Below are 19,420 nucleotides of genomic sequence, written 5' to 3'. Positions count from 1 at the left end.
ATTGAGCGTGTATATACAATGATGATGGAGGTGTTTGGATGTTTTTACAGCGCTTTATAGGCAGACTAGAGCGACTACGATCGACTCAATTGTTAGCTGAATTTTACTAAAGTTTATTTATCATTTACAAACCCTGTTTCCATATGAGTTGGGAAATTGTGTTAGATGTAAATATAAACGGAATACAATGATTTGCAAATCATTTTCAACCCATATTCAGTTGAATATGCTACAAAGACAACATATTTGATGTTCAAACTGATAAACTTTTTTTTTTGTTGCAAATAATCATAAACTTTAGAATTTGATGCCAGCAACACATGACAAAGAAAATGGGAAAGGTGGCAATAAATACTGATAAAGTTGAGGAATGCTCATCAAACACTTATTTGGAACATCCCACAGGTGAACAGGCAAATTGGGAACAGGTGGGTGCCATGATTGGGTATAAAAGTAGATTCCATGAAATGCTCAGTCATTCACAAACAAGGATGGGGCGAGGGTCACCACTTTGTCAACAAATGCGTGAGCAAATTGTTGAACGGTTTAAGAAAAACCTTTCTCAACCAGCTATTGCAAGGAATTTAGGGATTTCACCATCTACGCTCCGTAATATCATCAAAGGGTTCAGAGAATCTGGAGAAATCACTGCACGTAAGCAGCTAAGCTCGTGACCTTAGATCCCTCAGGCTGTACTGAATCAACAAGCGACATCCGTGTGTAAAGGATATCACCACATAGGCTCAGGAACACTTCAGAACCCCACTGTCAGTAACTACAGTTGGCCGCTACATCTGTAAGTGCAAGTTAAAACCCTCCTATGCAAGGCGAAAACCGTTTATCAACAACACCCAGAAACGCCGTCGACTTCACTGGGCCTGAGCTCATCTACGATGGACTGATACAAAGTGGAAAAGTGTTCTGTGGTCTGACGAGTCCACATTTCAAATTGTTTTTGGAAACTATGGACGTTGTGTCCTTCGGACCAAAGAGACTGTGGACTGTTATAGGCGCAAAGTGTAAAAGCCAGCATCTGCGATGGTACGGGGGTGTATTAGTGCCCAAGACATGGGTAACTTACACATCTGTGAAGGCACCATTAATGCTGAAAGGTACATACAGGTTTTGGAGCAACATATGTTGCCATCCAAGCAACGTTACCATGGAGGCCCCTGCTTATTTCAGCAAGACAATGCCAAGCCACGTGTTACATCAACGTGGCTTCATAGTAAAAGAGTGTGGGTACTAGACTGGCCTGCCTGTAGTCCAGACCTGTCTCCCATTGAAAATGTGTGGCACATTATGAAGCCTAAAATACAACGGAGACCCCCGGACTGTTGAACAACTTAAGCTGTACATCAAGCAAGAATGGGAAAGAATTCCACCTGAGAAGCTTCAAAAATGTGTCTCCTCAGTTCCCAAACGTTTACTGAGTGGTGTTAAAAGGAAAGGCCATGTAACACAGTGGTGAACATGCCCTTTCCCAACTACTTTGGCACGTGTTGCAGCCATGAAATTCTAAGTTAATTATTATTTGCAAAAAAAAAAAAAAAGTTTATGAGTTTGAACATCAAATATCTTGTCTTTGTAGTGCATTCAATTGAATATGGGTTGAAAAGGATTTGCAAATCATTGTATTCCGTTTATATTTACATCTTACACAATTTCCCAACTCATATGGAAACGGGGTTTGTGGAATGCATTAAAAAAAACATGTGAGTGCTTGTCTTACATAAGGATTGTGGATAGTAACAACTCCAAGAAAAAGTGCAGTTTCCCTTTAATAAGGATCAAATGTTACGCAGAGGTGTGCTTAAAATCAATGTTATAGATAAATTATATTTTTTATAGGATTGACTAAAAATACATAATTCATTTCCACCAAAACTCCCAGCCCACACACCTGAACCAGGAAGTATCCTGCTCCATACAAACTGTAACACCCTCTAAAAGGGTTGCTATGGTTGTTGTTGTTTCAATTATGTTAATTCATAAGTGGAAGTATTGTTTTAATGATGGACTAATATGATGTATGAATAAAACATAGAGTTTTGTTGTCTTAGAACTGTTGTTTGATGTAAAGCCATAACTCACTTTACACCCTCTTGTCATAGGTTAAAGAGTATTATTGTTTATTTCAGCGGGTATCGACTTAATATGAAGTGTACATCTTGTGTGTCTATCTCGGAAGATCACAGCCGTGAGAGAGAAAAACAGAATCGGCCTGACAGAAAGTGTATCATGCTTTCTCATGAGACAAGAGCTTTATTACTTTCTTTTACGTATTGATCTTTTTTATTAGGTTGTTTTCTTTTCATACTTTTTTTCTGTTGTGTTCAAATTGATTTTATTATGGTGACTGTATCTTTTCATTTCCTGACTGCCGAGTCTGGCAGTCTGACAAGTTCTGACAATCCCACATTTGCGTCATTAAATCAAATGTAAATGTCAAAACAGAATTTTATTTCAGATGATGCGGAATGAAATAAAGATTTAGATAGTGTGGCCCATTGGCGTTGTTTTTAGGGGGGCTTGATCCCCCCTAAAATATTCTTAAGCCTCCCTAAATAGTTTGGTGTTATAATTATTATTATTATTTTTTTTTTTTACAAATACATGCCAACATATTCATTATAAAGTGGCCCGAATATGAGTTTAAATAAATAATCATATAACCTGTCATTATTCACTCAGTTTCCCCTGACTTCATAGCGTAAGGTAGAGAGCTCCTTTAGTGGGTCGGTATCCAATCCATTCCACTTGTTCATATAGAAAATGCCCACATCACTCAAAATCTAGTCCACATTTTCTCTGTGACCTTGCTTGCGGTCCTTGGACTTGTTCATATAGAAAAGGCCCACATCACTCTTGTAGAATATACATTAGCCTATTGTTAAAATAATGAAAAAAACATCATTAAATATATTTGTTTTATTGTATTGTTACATTAATAGCTGTTGTTTTACTATAGGATGGCTTGTTAATAAACATTTCATAGGATTTTCAGAGGGAGGAAAAACCAAGACATTTAGTATAAAATGTAAAATGAATAAATACATAAAAAGAAAAAAAATGGTTAAAAGCCATCGTCCCGGGGAGCATTTAATTTCGTCCCGTGCATTTTTAAAAATAATAATAATAATAACAACAATGAATAATTTCTAAGTCTTTGTTAGCCGTTTGTGAAGTTTTGTGCTCGTTCGCTCGCATCCTGTGCATCTCCTGGGGGCTAAGCCCCCCCTGTCCTTAAAAGTTAGTGACGCCCCTGGTGTGGCCTGTAACTTTTTCACATTTTACCTTATTCACACGATATACCACGGTACCTCGGTTTCCTTATACTCCACTTGGAGTAGGAAAATGTAATCCGAAGATTGCTGTTGGTTTTCATATACCGCCTCAATTATTGCACGACTTCTAGTTTAATATGTAGTTTTGTATTTATTCAACCTTTTTTTATCCAGGGTAAGACAATCAAAAACTCATTTTCATTTACAATGCTGACCTAGCAAAGAGGCAACACTCACATGTTAGATACTGTATGTTGATGTCATGATCCGTGGTCCGGATCATGTTTTATGTTGTTAGTTTTGGACTCCCTTAGTTCTTGTTTGTGCACTCCTGGGTTTATTTTGGTCACCATGGGGATTAATTGGGTTCACCTGCCTATGTTTAATGGTCCCACGCTCAACTGCTGTCAACCACTAATCAGAGAGCTATTTAGTCACGTTGCTTGCCACGCTCAGTCTGGCGTCATTGTTTGCTTCATGCCCCTGTTAATTTTCTGTTTGTGGTGCTGTTTAGACTTTTCAAGATTAAATCATGTTCCTACCTGCAAGTCCTGTCCGGAGTCGTCCGTTTGCATCCCGGGAGAACAAACCTCGCAGTAAGCTGCAACCCCGCCGTGACAGTTGATGTGATGATAGTGTTGATACCAACCAAACTTAACCCCCCACCCCCCATATCCCACACCCCGATTGTAAATAATGTAAATAATTCAATGTATATACTCTGATGATTATCTTGTGTGATGACTGTATTATGAAAATAGTATATATCTGTATCATGAATCAATTTAAGTGGACCCCGACTTAAACAAGTTGAAAAACTTATTTGGGTGTTACCATTTAGTGGTCAATTGTACGGAATATGTACTTCACTGTGCAATCTACTAATAAAAGTTTCAATCAATCAATCAATCAATAATCTCTTATCATATCCTTTACCAACAAAAATGAGTGTTATCGATTTCTCTCATCAGGTCACACATGTTCTTAGCATGTGGGGAGAGAGAGGGGTGTTTGAACATAAATTAATGTTTAATGTGGACAAACACTTTTCAAACATAAAACATACACGGAGAATGTCTGCAACTTGTGGATGATAAGAAATGTAATTATAATTGGAATGTTATTTTTATAATTAGAATACCGTATTTTTTGGACTATAAGGCACACTTAAAATTATTTCATTTTCTCAAAACTCGACAATGCGCCTTATAACGGAATAATTTTGGTTGTGCTTACAGACCTCAAACCTATTTTATTTGGTACATGGTGAAATGATAAGTGTGACCCGTAGATGGCAGTCACACATAAGAGATACGTGTAGACTGCAATATGACTCAAGTAAACAACACCAACATTTTACAACCTCAAAGGTAGAAAAGCGTTATACCAGTATAACCCATTTGCCATTTACCATTTAATCAAAACATATTTGAATGACATGCAGTTTTGCTCAAAGAGTTTTGTTTCTTCGTAAATGAATCAGGAAGTGAAGTGAAGTGAATTATATTTTATATAGCGCTTTTCTCTAGGGACTCAAAGCGCTTTACATAGTGAAACCCAATATCTAAGTTACATTTAAACCAGTGTGGGTGGCACTGGGAGCAGATGGGCAAAGTGTCTTGCCCAAGGACACAACGGCAGTGACTAGGATGGCGGAAGCGGGAATCGAACCTGGAACCCTCAAGTTGCCGGCACGGCCACTCTGCCAACTGAGCTATAACCGAGCTATATATATATATATTCCCAAGGAACAATAGATTAGCTATTTACCGCTCAAACGGCACAACCCTGTTACAAATATTACTTCAATTGTGAGCAGTAATGCTCGTAACTCAAGGTATGCTCACAATTTAAAGCATAACAAAAAGCCAAGAGACAGTTTATATCTCAGATTACCGTATTTTCCGGAGTATAAGGCACACTTAAAATCCTTTCATTTTCTCAAAACTCGACAATGCGCCTTATAACCCGGTGCGCCTAATGTACGGAATAATTTTGGTTGTGCTTACCGACCTTGAAGCTATTTTATTTGGTACATGGTGAAATGATAAATGTGACCAGTAGATGGTAGTGACACATAAGAGATACATGTAGACTGCAATATGATGGCAGTAAACAACACCAAAATTGTATATGTTCCTTAGAAAATATAGAACATTCCACACGGCACTCAAAAATCTGTCAAAATGTTTTAGTACGACTTTGGTAAGCTATGAAGCCGCACCGCTTGATGGATTGTACTGTGCTTCAACATACAAGTATTATTATGGTGTGTGTATAAGGTAAGACATACTATCTGCCGTTTTGTTTCGCAATTTTATGCAAAAGCAACTTTTCTTACCTTCTGGTACCTGCTGATCTCTATTTGGGATCTGCATAAGTCCTTAAAATTTGTGCACGTCTGCCTTTGTAGTCCCTGCCTTTTGTATGAAAATAGACCTGACTTGTGTAATATAATCCGGTGCGCCCTATGGTCTGGAAAATACGGTACTCATAAATTAAGATGCTGATGAGTTAAAGGTGCTGTTTGCCACCTTTTCACAGGAACATTTTTTAAGTGCAAAACATAACAAGAACAACATTGGCTAGCTTATGTTACTATTAGTGGTTTAACAGAACACATTTGCTTGACAAATGTCTACAATTTTCACAGACACAAAGTTTATGTTATAAAAGTTTTGACCGGCTCGAATAAAATGATTGGTGTTCACGGCGGTCACACCTTCTCATTCAATGGGTTTTCTTTATTTTCATGACTATTTACATTGTAGATTGTCAATGAAGGCATCAAAACTATGAATGAACACATGTGGAGTTATGTACTTAACAAAAAAAGGTGAAATAACATGTTTTAGATTCTAGTTTCTTCAAAATAGCCACCCTTTGCTCTGATTACTGCTTTGCACACTCTTGGCATTCTCTTCAGTGACAATCGACAATGTAAATAGTCATGAAAATAAAGAAAATGCATTGAATTAGAAGGTGTGTCCAAACTTTTGGCCTGTACTGTACATTTAACGACAGCTATCACTAGCGAGCTATATACTTTGTAAAATATGTTGGAAAGTTGGCGCCCTCTAGGCATCTGTGTACATGTTACAAACAGCCTCTTTAACCCCTTTAAGGTACCACTGTATTTGTATTATTAGTTTTAATTAAAACTGCACAGTGATTTGACAATGAGCTCTAAATATATGCTTTTACTGCCATCTAGATGTTTACTGTTAAGTCTCTGTCGTATAAAATGAGTAAAACATCAATACAGTTATTTTTTTTTTCCGATTTTTGTTGCAATCCAGTGCTTTTTGAGGTTGATGTGAACTTAAACATTGATAACAAAGTCATAAAATCACAAATTGATTGAATTTTTTTGAAAAAAAATAAAAATAAAATAAAGCCCATATAATTTTACATTTTTAAAAAGCTGCGGCAAATTTAGGCAATCACAAAAAAACCTGTGAAAGCATGGAAGGGCTGACAACTGCAAAATAACCCACAATAGGTGAGAAATTTAATTCAAGAGTCTTTATGAATGTAAAAGTGATGTTACATTTTCATTTATCAATTTCATTTATCATTTATGTGTATTTTACATTGATTTTTTGTATATTTAATCAGAATCAGAATCATAATCTCTATAACATTAGTTTTTTGGTCATGTTTGTAACTGTCTGCATAGGAATAATTGCAATTACATTATTTCTTATGGGAAACATTGCTTTGGTTTCTCCTACAATATAGTTTTCATCTGACTTTTTGGAAATTACAACTTATAAAAACCTAATACAATAATGAGTGGAAGTGAATAGTTGAATGGTAAAATTCTTCAACAAAGTATATTTAAAAAAATAATAAAAACGTGGCGTTGAGACATTAATTAAAAATATTTTCAATGTTCGTCTCTGACAGTAAGGACTTCACTATCCGCTGTCTTCTCAGCACTGACATGAGGAAATCTAATTATTTCCCTCCCATGGCCCAGTAACCCTTAAAGGTTAATCACTGTCCGTCTAGCCACTTCTGTCTGGGTACACTGCAGTAATTACCACACCTCACCCGCTCTTTTTCCCCGCTATCAGCCTTTTCTCATGGTTCTATCTCCTGATAGATAATAGATGTGTCTTCCCCGCCGTCATCATTGCCGTGGAGATTTTGGACGTATTTTGTCCCTCTTTTACAGCTATAATGTACACATTATTTGAACCATGTAAGTTTACCCTCCTTACAAAGACATTCCAGATTGTGTTGGTACTGTAGGTTTTCAGGGGACTTGGTAGAGAAACCATTGTTGACACACGCAAAAGGTCAGACATTTTTTTTTGTTGGTGATCACCAGGGATGCACACATCTCCACTCCTCTTTATAGATACCCCACAAATACTGAAGGTATCACGGCTGTCGCTAGGAAACTTGGACATTTTAGTCAGTCCAGAGACTAAAGTCTTTGAAATCCTAAATTCAGCCACTCCAAGAACTTAATTTGATGTGTTTCCTTGTCTAGTTTCTGATGCTTTGCATAAAGGGACATCACGTTGTTACGTTTGCACCATTAATCAGCAAATCATTGACTCATTGTATTCAGATCTTCCCCTTCTCCACACCTTTTACTGATAATTCATTCACACCGTAACTGTTACATGTTCAAGTTAAAGCGTACATACAAACTGACACGATAATACCACAATGATTCAGTATGACCACAGTAGGAACTTACATAGAGTATTTTACTCAAACTTTATATTTGCAGTTTGCAGTCATCACATTGTTTTTTTCTTTACACAGTACTTATACAGAGTTTTGAGTTTGTTGCGTGGGTGGTGGTGCCAGTGTGGAACTGCAAACTATCAAGCTGCTGGCTATTTACTGCTACCACGCAAATCGTATATATATATATATATATATATATATATATAATATATATATATATATATATAATATATATATATATATATATATATATATATATATATATATATATATATATATATATATATATATATATATATATATATATATATATATATATATATATATATATATATATATATATATATATATATATATACATACATACACACTGTATATACACTACCGTTCAAAAGTTTGGGGTCACCCAAACAATTTTGTGGAATAGCCTTCATTTCTAAGAACAAGAATAGACTGTCGAGTTTCAGATGAAAGTTGTCTTTTTCTGGCCATTTTGAGCGTTTAATTGACCCCACAAATGTGATGCTCCAGAAACTCAATCTGCTCAAAGGAAGGTCAGTTTTGTAGCTTCTGTAACGAGCTAAACTGTTTTCAGATGTGTGAACATGATTGCACAAGGGTTTTCTAATCATCAATTAGCCTTCTGAGCCAATGAGCAAACACATTGTACCATTAGAACACTGGAGTGATAGTTGCTGGAAATGGGCCTCTATACACCTATGTAGATATTGCACCAAAAACCAGACATTTGCAGCTACAATAGTCATTTACCACATTAGCAATGTATAGAGTGTATTTGTTTAAAGTTAAGACTAGTTTAAAGTTATCTTCATTGAAAAGTACAATGCTTTTCCTTCAAAAATAAGGACATTTCAATGTGACCCCAAACTTTTGAACAGTAGTGTGTGTGTATATATATATATATATATATATATATATATATATATATATATATATATATATATATATATATATATATATATATATATATATATATATATATATATATATATATATATAAACATATATATATATTTATACATACAGACACATATATATATACAAACATACAGTATACACTACCGTTCAAAAGTTTGGGGTCACATTGAAATGTCCTTATTTTTGAAGGAAAAGCACTGTACTTTTCAATGAAGATAACTTTAAACTAGTCTTAACTTTAAACAAATACACTCTATACATTGCTAATGTGGTAAATGACTATTCTAGCTGCAAATGTCTGGTTGTTGGTGCAATATCTACATAGGTGTATAGAGGCCCATTTCCAGCAACTATCACTCCAGTGTTCTAATGGTACATGTGTTTGCTCATTGGCTCAGAAGGCTAATTGATGATTAGAAAACCCTTGTGCAATCATGTTCACACATCTGAAAACAGTTTAGCTCGTTACAGAAGCTACAAAACTGACCTTCCTTTGAGCAGATTGAGTTTCTGGAGCATCACATTTGTGGGGTCAATTAAACGCTCAAAATGGCCAGAAAAAGACAACTTTCATCTGAAACTCGACAGTCTATTCTTGTTCTTAAAAATGAAGGCTATTCCACAAAATTGTTTGGGTGACCCCAAACTTTTGAACGGTAGTGTATATACTGTACACATATGTATATATTTACAATATAAAACTTTATTTTTCTTTTTAAAAGATGTTGCATGTTAAAATCGTGGTGTTTCGCAATACACGTTTTTTGAGGTACAAATTATGTCATAGAACAAATGAAACTCCCATCCCGAGGTAACACTGTACAGAACTACTTTTAAGCTAATGTCATCGAATGTAAAACTTGCTGAACTGGTAATTATGAGTGACTATTGTTGTACAATTGTTGCAGCAGTTGCTTTCACTTTGAATTTCCAATGACGAATCGCATCGACGGAAAAAAAGGCTCCCTCATAGCCACCAACCTCTCTTGGCTCTTTCTGCTCAGCTTTTTCCCGTCTCTCCCTCTTTCCGCCTTCATGTCACTCACCACCTTCTTCTTTTCCTCTCCCTCGCTCTTCTCACGCATCCGTCTTCTCACCTCCACCCCCCTCTCTCTGATGCCTTATCACCATTCCCCACCATCATCCCATTTCCTTTCACTCCAGCTCGGAATCCCTACTGGTTACAGCTGTTTTTGCCTCTGGGCAACAGCCTCTGGGATGTGCATCAGGGGAATTGAAATAAACCGTTTTTTTTTTTTTTTTTGTCTGACCTGCTTCTCTGTCCATGCAGAGTTGGAAAAAGCACTACAGAAATGACCCAAAATACAACAAAAAAATATTGGCACTACATTTCTATTCTATTTCAGGATGAGTCGTAGCCTATTGTGTGCAATATAATCAATGCTCGGTATAAGAGGAAGAACAAAGATGCGTTTAATTTGCATCTTTGGTAGCAAGAGATAGAAAGTGAATATTATAAAGATCTCTTGAATTGGCTTTTTCTTTCGCTCGCCTGCGGCTGAATTCTGCTTATAAGTCTGCGTGCAGACGGGTGGAGCCACTGGTAATAGGCCAATAGAAAAGGGCAGCTTGTGGAATTGCACACGGGAAGCGAAGAATCACAAGGTGACAGCGAAAAATGGTGGAGCTGGGGTCGGAAAACAAAAATGTCACAATCCTCAGAGGGTGACGCGCAGGCTGTGAGAAATGCTTTGTGCCGCCAACAGGAATAAAATATGTTTAGGCAAGGTAAAGGCCCTCGGGGAGACATAGTGTGTCGGGGAAGGATGGCGGGGACATGGAGATGAGGAGTTTATTTCGGGGGATTGTGTGGAAATTGCAACATTGTCATATCCACAGTTAAACCTCCAAGGTCAAATTCAATATGTTCCAAAAAGGTCTAATACCGGAAGGCATGCATGGTGGTCGAGTAGCAAATTTTTCCAATAAAATAATACAAGTATGCCAAAAATATTTATTTTTTTCCTGAACTTAAAGGGAATTTCTTAAATGTACTGCAGGGGTGTCCAAAGTGCGACCCGGGGGCCATTTGCGGCCCGCAGGTAATTTTTTAACGGCCCCACGGCACATTCAAAAAATATGATGAAAAAAAAAAAAAAAACATAAAAAGTGGTATAAAAGAGCCAACAGGTGAAATGTAACAAGAAAATGTTGCATTATTTACTCTAATAACACAAAGCTGCCATGCAGGCTGTTTCTTTCTTTAAAAAATAATAATAAATCAAAATCAATTTCATTATGAATTATTGACCTATTCAAGGCTCCATTTACTTCACATTAAATATTCCGCTTTGAGATATTTTGGGGGGAAAATGTTGCATATTTTTTGGTTGCCATTTAAAAAACAAAGTTTTTTAAAGAAGGGCCTAAAAAGAACAAACAAAAAACATAAACAACAATAAAACTTATAATATACGGATAGATCTGAAGTTGATCTCGAGACTATTGTGGTAAAAGTTTAAAAAAATGTTGGATTAATTTTTTTAAACTTTACTGAGCAGTACCCTTTTGGATCCCCAATAATTTTAGTGGGACTTTTTTTTTTTTTTTAAGTGTCATTGCTCAAAAAAATAATGAATTAAAATCAATGTTGTTATGAGTTATTGACCTTTTTAAGACTCCAATATTATATAATCTCAAATATTCCACTTTAAAATTTTATTGGGGGAAAATATTGCATACTTTGTTTTTTTTTCCATAAAAAAACACGGTTTTCCTTGACAAAAATGGCAAACAACTTAAATCTTTAAAAGTGTTATATTGACAGATAGACCTAATGTTGATCTAGAGATTTAAACCTTGAATAATAATAATAATAATAATTTGTTCATATATAAGGCGCATTAAAGGAGTCGTATTATTATTATTATTTTTCTAAATGGAAAACACTTCCTTGTGGTCTACATAACATGTAATGGTGGTTATTTGGTCAAAATGTTGCATAGATTATGTTTTACAGATCATCTTCAAGCCGCTTTCTGACAGTTGCTCCAGGATGCGCCGTTTTGTGGGCGGTCTTATTTACGTGGCTCACCTTCGACAGCGTCTTCTCCCCGTCATCTTTGTTGTAGCGGTGTATCGTGCAAGGACGGGAGTGGAAGAAGTGTCAAAAGATGGAGCTAACTGTTTTAATGACATTCAGACTTTACTTTAATCAATAACGGAGCAGCATCTTCTCATCTGGAAACAACAACACGGACGGAAATGTGTCCCGTGAAAACCCGTCCGACCAGAACTCTCTAATAACTAAAGTTCCTTGGGTGAATAATGTAAACCGGTATGTTTTGGCGCTTTCATGGCGAGTTTACTGACAGATATAAGTAAGAACTTTACACTACTTTATATTAGAAATGGCCACAGCAGAGGATGAACGTCCCATAACAAGAAGATAGAGAAAAAGAAGAAGCTTATTGACAAAGGTGTCGGCACGCACTACAAAGGCAGATGCTCGCAATTATTCAGGATTTATGCAGATCCTAAATACAGATCAGCAGGTACCAGAAGGGAAGAAAAGTTGCTTTTGCATAATGTTGCGAAACAAAACGCCAGATAATATGTCTTACCTTATACACACACCATAATAATATTCGTATGTTAAAGCACAGAACAATCCGTCAAACGGTGCGGCTTCATAGCTTACCAAAGTCGTACTAAAACATTTTGATGGATTTTTGAGCGCCGTGTGTGATGGTCTATATTTTCAATGGAACACACTGTACAACATTTTGGTGTCGTTTACTGGAGTCATATTGCAGTCTACACACATCTCTTATGTCTGACTGCCATCTACTGGTCACACTTATCATTACACCATGTACCAAATACAATTGCTTCGAGGTCGGTAAGCAAAACCAGAACTAATCCGTACATTAGGCGCAACGGGTTGTAAGACGCACTGTTGAGTTTTGAGAAGAAAAAAAAAGATTTTAAGTGCGCCTTATAGTCCGGAAAATACGGTAACAACATTAATAACAATAAATAAAATAGAAAATAACAGAATAACAATTAAGAACCAAATAGTTTAAAATGATCAGTAAAATTTAAAAGGTGTGCCTTTAACCTGCTAAAGGCAACGTAGGTATTTGTTCTGGTATTTGATAAAGACAAACGTTTGGTGCCCGAGGCCTCAGGATTTGCAAGGATTGATATGGTTAGAACAGGTCAGATTGATAAAAGGGCGTAAGGCCATTTGGACGTTTACAAACTCATAATAGAACTTTTAAATTGACCTTGAAGTGGACGGGGAGCCGCTGCATTGACTTTAAAACTGGTGTAATGATAATAGATATTATTTTCACTTTACAGAAATCTCCAAGTGCAACAATAAAAACAAGAATTACAAAAACAATAAAACATTAGCACTAAGTACATCAAGTACTAAAATATTAAGAGCAGTAATAATTGTAAACTTCTTAAAATGAAAGTTAGTTATCAGTTGCTAACAAAGCATCCGAAAGTAACAACAACAACAAAAACTATAGTGTGACTATAGCAGTGGTTCTCAAACTTTTTTTGTCATCCCCCACTTTGAACAAGGGGGAGTTTTCAAGCCCCACCTGCCCCCATCGCCCCAACAGAACGCTAATGCCAAGCTTAACATTTTCAAATTTATTGAACATGAAGTAACATCAAGTTGTATACATTCAAACTCAATAACATAAAATAACATCAAGTTCAATAATAAATAAAATAACTGTGCAGCTGTGGTATAACTTACATCAAGTTCAATAATAAATAAAATAACTTGCATCAAGTTCAATAATAAATAAAACAAAAGTGTTATAACTGGCATCAAGTTCAATAATAAATCAAAAAAAGTGTTATAACTTGCATCAAGTTCAATAATAAATCAAATAAAAGTGTTATAACTTGCATCAAGTTCAATAATAAATCAAATAAAAGTGTTATAACTTGCATCAAGTTCAATTATAAATCAAATAAAAGTGTTATAACTTGCATCAAGTTCAATAATAAATCAAATAACTTGCATCAAGTTCAATAATAAATCAAATAAAAGTGCCACTTTGCAATCTTTGCAAAAAAAAAAAGGAGGAGCTATACATTTGGCAAGACAGGGTGGGGGAACATGAGTTTTACAGTACTCCAGCAATAGTGGCTGCAATGAGCCTGTTTTGCACTGCACAGCTTTTCAAATGGGGGTTGCAGGCTTGACACTGCCACTCTTAAGTCATGCTCAATGTTCAGCTGAGACCTGTACTTCGTTTTGAGTGAAGCAACAGCTGAAAAGCCTATCTCACACAGATAAGATGTGGCAAAGGGGAGAAGAATGGACACAGCTCTCTGCCCGATGAGTGGATGATTAGCGCGGATGGGTTGCGCGCGAAAGTTTGTTCCGCTTAGCCCCGCCCCCATTAGTTACTGTTGTTATGTCTGTCAAACTTTCGCTCCTGCCTAGAAATTTAAAGCCTACAGGAAAAAGAAGTAATTTACATTTATTTATATAGCGGATTTCACAAACAGAATCACAAAGTGATTTACAGTGTGTATAGAAAATGAAAGCATAGTAAAAAAAAAATCTAAGACTATAATAATAAAAAAAAAATGTAAAGTGAAATTTCCTCCCGTTCCTTGCGCCCCACCTGTCATGTCTCTATTCCCCACCAGTGGGGCGCACCCCACACTTTGAGAAACGCTGGACTATAGCAACATTTCACTGTAATTCTTGATTTTGTAGAAAGTATCCAGTCAAAAAAGTACTAAGCTTTGAAACAAAGGTTTTCAGAGGATATGGAGAAATCACTGCACGTAAGCGGCAAGGCCGTGACCTTCGATACCTCAGGCGGTACTGCATCAAAAACCGACATCAGTGTGTAAAGGATATCACCACATGGGCTCAGGAACATTTCAGAAAACCACTGTCAGTAACTACAGTTGGTCGCTACATCTGTAAGTGCAAGTTAAAACTCTACTATGCAAAGCCAAAGCCATTTATCAACAACACCCAAAAACGCCGCCGGCTTTTCTGGGCCCGAGTTCATCTAAAGTGGACTGATGCAACGTGGAAAAGTGTTTTGTGGTCTGACGAGCCCACATTTAAAATAGTTTTAGAAAAACCGGCTATCCATCGAAACTGCTTCTTAACGCAGCTTGTAGTCTGCCAGTGTGGACAATGCTGAAGAAACAAGTCCATGTCAGAAAACCAACAAATTTAGCTGAACTGCACCAATTCTGTCAAGAGGAGTGGTCAAAATACAACCAGAAGCTTGTGGATGGCTACCAAAAGCGCCTTATTGCAGTGAAACTTGCCAAGGGACATGTAACCAAATATTAACATTGCTGTATGTATACTTTTGACCCAGCAGATTTGGTCACATTTTCAGTGGACCCATAATAAATTCATAAAAGAACCAAACTTCATGAATGTTTTTTGTGACCATCAAGTATGTGCTCCAATCACTCTATCACTAAAATATAAGAGTTGTAGAAGTTATTGTAAACTCAAGACAGCCATGACATTATGTTTTTTACAAGTGTATGTAAACTTTTGACCACGACTGTATATACAGGTATATACAGTATATATATATATATATATATATATATATATCCATCCATCCATCCATCTTCTTCCGCTTATCCGAGGTCGGGTCGCGGGGGCAGCAGCCTAAGCAGGGAAGCCCAGACTTCCCTCTCCCCAGCCACTTCGTCCAGCTCCTCCCGGGGGATCCCGAGGCGTTCCCAGGCCAGCCGGGAGACATAGTCTTCCCAACGTGTCCTGGGTCTTCCCCGTGGCCTCCTACCGGTTGGACGTGCCCTAAACACCTCCCTAGGGAGGCGTTCGGGTGGCATCCTGACCAGATGCCCGAACCACCTCATCTGGCTCCTCTCGATGTGGAGGAGCAGCGGCTTTACTTTGAGCTCCCCCCGGATGGCAGAGCTTCTCACTATCTCTAAGGGAGAGCCCCGCCACCCGGCGGAGGAAACTCATTTTGGCCGCTTGTACCCGTGATCTTGTCCTTTCGGTCATAACCCAAAGCTCATGACCATAGGTGAGGATGGGAACGTAGATCGACCGGTAAATTGAGAGCTTTGCCTTCCGGCTCAGCTCCTTCTTCACCACAACGGATCGATACAGCGTCCGCATTACTGAAGACGCCGCACCGATCCGCCTGTCGATCTCACGATCCACTCTTCCCTCACTCGTGAACAAGACTCCGAGGTACTTGAACTCCTCCACTTGGGGCAGGGTCTCATCCGCAACCCGGAGATGGCACTCCACCCTTTTCCGGGCGAGAACCATGGATTCGGACTTGGAGGTGCTGATTCTCATCCCAGTCGCTTCACACTCAGCTGCGAACCGATCCAGCGAGAGCTGAAGATCCTGGCCAGATGAAGCCATCAGGACCACATCATCTGCAAAAAGCAGAGACCTAATCCTGCAGCCACCAAACCAGACCCCCTCAACGCCCTGACTGCGCCTAGAAATTCTGTCCATAAAAGTTATGAACAGAATCGGTGACAAAGGGCAGCCTTGGCGGAGTCCAACCCTCACTGGAAACGTGTCCGACTTACTGCCGGCAATGCGGACCAAACTCTGGCACTGATCATACAGGGAGCGGACCGCCACAATCAGACAGCCCGATACCCCATACTCTCTGAGCACTCCCCACAGGACTTCCCGAGGGACACGGTCAAATGCCTTCTCCAAGTCCACAAAACACATGTAGACTGGTTGGGCAAACTCCCATGCACCCTCAAGGACCCTGCCGAGAGTATAGAGCTGGTCCACAGTTCCACGACCAGGACGAAAACCACACTGTTCCTCCTGAATCCGAGGTTCGACTATCCGGCGTAGCCTCCTCTCCAGCACACCTGAATAGACCTTACCGGGAAGGCTGAGGAGTGTGATCCCACGATAGTTAGAACACACCCTCCGGTTCCCCTTCTTAAAGAGAGGAACCACCACCCCGGTCTGCCAATCCAGAGGTACCGCCCCCGATGTCCACGCGATGCTGCAGAGTCTTGTCAACCAAGACAGCCCCACAGCATCCAGAGCCTTAAGGAACTCCGGGCGGATCTCATCCACCCCCGGGGCCTTGCCACCGAGGAGCTTTTTAACTACCTCAGCAACCTCAGCCCCAGAAATAGGAGAGCCCACCACAGATTCCCCAGGCACTGCCTCCTCATAGGAAGACGTGTTGGTGGGATTGAGGAGGTCTTCGAAGTATTCCCTCCACCGATCCACAACATCCGCAGTCGAGGTCAGCAGAACACCATCCTCACCGTACACGGTGTTGATAGTGCACTGCTTCCCCTTCCTGAGGCGGCGGATGGTGGTCCAGAATCGCTTCGAAGCCGTCCGGAAGTCGTTTTCCATGGCTTCCCCGAACTCCTCCCATGTCCGAGTTTTTTATATATATATATATAGTAAATAGATAATTATTGCAATTGCAATTAAATTGGTTTTTGAAGCCATAATCTGAAAATTGCTGCAGGTCTCTCTCAGACATGTTTGTTCTCACGTCAGGGCATCAACATGGAGTGCCTATGCTACTTGCCATACAGCAGTAGACTCACACATAACAAACGTTAAAAAACAAAACAACTCAAACATGATGTGCGTCCTTCAGAGAGATTATAACTTTAACCAGTCAGGCAACATCAATTAAAGTCCAATCATCAATAGCCTCCTTTCAGCGCATTCATATCAATTACACAAGCCTGTGATCCTTTCACACAAAAAGGTTATCAAAGTAGACCATTCATGGTTGCATAACCATTTTGATTCAACACCTCCTGTGGGTTTTACAACACGCAGCTATTGCCATGACTACAGATGGCATTATGCGAATACTCGGGGAAATGTGCGATATCTCACTGAGAGTAGCCAAACCTTTGTCTGTGTTTTGAAGCTTGTAAGTGTGCATGTATGACACACAGAACTGAATTAAAATCAGTGCTGGAGACGGTGTGAGCGTTTTAAAAAAACAGTCTTTGAAGACAAATTTACCTTGCGTGAGAAGTTGAAGCGTCCTCACTTCCTCCCGGACCCGAAGCTGCAGGACCTGCTGCAGGATGTTCTGCCTCTCGGCCTCCTGCATGATGCCCATTCTCTCCAGTTTCCTGTCAGTCAATCTCATCAGAGCCCGCCCTAATGAAAAAAACCCCGATATATTACTATATATTAGGGCTGTCAAAATTAATGCCATAATAACAGGCTGAAAAAAGTTTCCTTTTACGGCACTTTTTTTTTCCTTTTCAGTCACACGTTTAACGTGTGACCCTCAGTTTATACCCAGGTACCAAAAAATCATTGAATCAAGACTTAGTTGATCTCAACATTGATGACATGGAAAATAACATTGAAAGTGTTTGCTATAATCAACATTGAAATAACATTGATTTTTCAACCAATGCTGACAATGAATTGATTCAACTGGGTTATGAATAACATTGTCAAATTCCAGACCAATTCTGACAATCAATCAACCATGATTCAATTATGTTATCAACATTGAAATAACATGGAATTTCCAATCTTTTCTGACAATGACAAATATTTAACTATATATATATATATATATATATATATATATATATATATATATATATATATATATATATATATATATATATATATATATATATATATATATATGACTCTTGGGTCACATGACGGCCATATTTGGTGTGTTCCCAGAAATGCAGAAAGACGAGGTAAGTAGTTTGCAGGTAAAATGTATTTAATCCAGTGACCAAAAAATAAACAAAAGATGAAGAGAACTAAAGCATATGGAAGGCTATGCAAAACACACTAAAAAAAAACGGAATGCTGGAGCACAGCAAAGACTTAAGTGCGGCCGGAGAAGCGTCCACATGAATAAACATTCACTAAGTCCCAACAAAGAAAAGTGGCTACCATTCAACTTAAATAGTCCTAATTGTCAATAGGATACTGGTGTGTAAAGCAGTGCTTAAAGGCAGGACTCAATTCGCTGCAAAGAAACACAAAACCGAAAGTGCCCCCTATTGTATGCATGTTCGAAATAAACTGAAACTAACTAAAAAATAAAAGAACAAGACAGGAACTAAAGCACTAAACACAGAAAAATACTAAGAAACTCAAAATATGGCATTATCTGGTGTAACAGATCATGAGATAATGCACCCCCAATATAACAGATAGCAGACTTTCTAGAAAGAAAACAAAACAGAAAAAGTCCAAAGTCACAGGAGGGCGGAGGGAGGACTAGGTGGTGGGTCGCCTGGCCATGTGTCCTTGCAGCCGGCGGGGAAGAGTCAGATGGTGGCGGCGAGTAGACCGTCGCTGCAGCTGTTGAGGTGTGCGTCCACGAAACGGCCACATCCGTGGCCAACGAGGAGGCGGACGTGAGCGGCAGCAGCGCTCCAGCTGCCGTAGAGGTTCACGCCCGGGTCCTGGGCATTGCTGCTGATGGCGTAGAGGGCGTCAATGAAAAGGCCACATTTGTGGCCGATGAGGAGGC

The 19,420-nt window shown here is 38.6% G+C and overlaps 1 protein-coding gene across 2 annotated transcripts in view; it reads right to left on the bottom strand.

Moving 5' to 3' along the window:
- The window catches only part of samd12 (sterile alpha motif domain containing 12), a 406,289-nt gene that overhangs the window by 205,721 nt on the left and 181,148 nt on the right, over positions 1-19,420 (bottom strand). For both annotated transcript variants that reach the window (XM_062029978.1, XM_062029977.1), the window contains one exon: positions 17,926-18,066. In XM_062029978.1, coding sequence (XP_061885962.1) covers positions 17,926-18,066 — 141 coding nt within the window. The remainder of the gene's footprint in view (positions 1-17,925; positions 18,067-19,420) is intronic.

The sequence above is a fragment of the Entelurus aequoreus genome, linkage group LG20 (assembly GCF_033978785.1).
Source record: "Entelurus aequoreus isolate RoL-2023_Sb linkage group LG20, RoL_Eaeq_v1.1, whole genome shotgun sequence".
Classification (NCBI taxonomy): domain Eukaryota; kingdom Metazoa; phylum Chordata; class Actinopteri; order Syngnathiformes; family Syngnathidae; genus Entelurus; species Entelurus aequoreus.
Note: the sequence above shows the minus strand (reverse complement) of the source record. Positions and strands in the feature narration are given on the sequence as shown.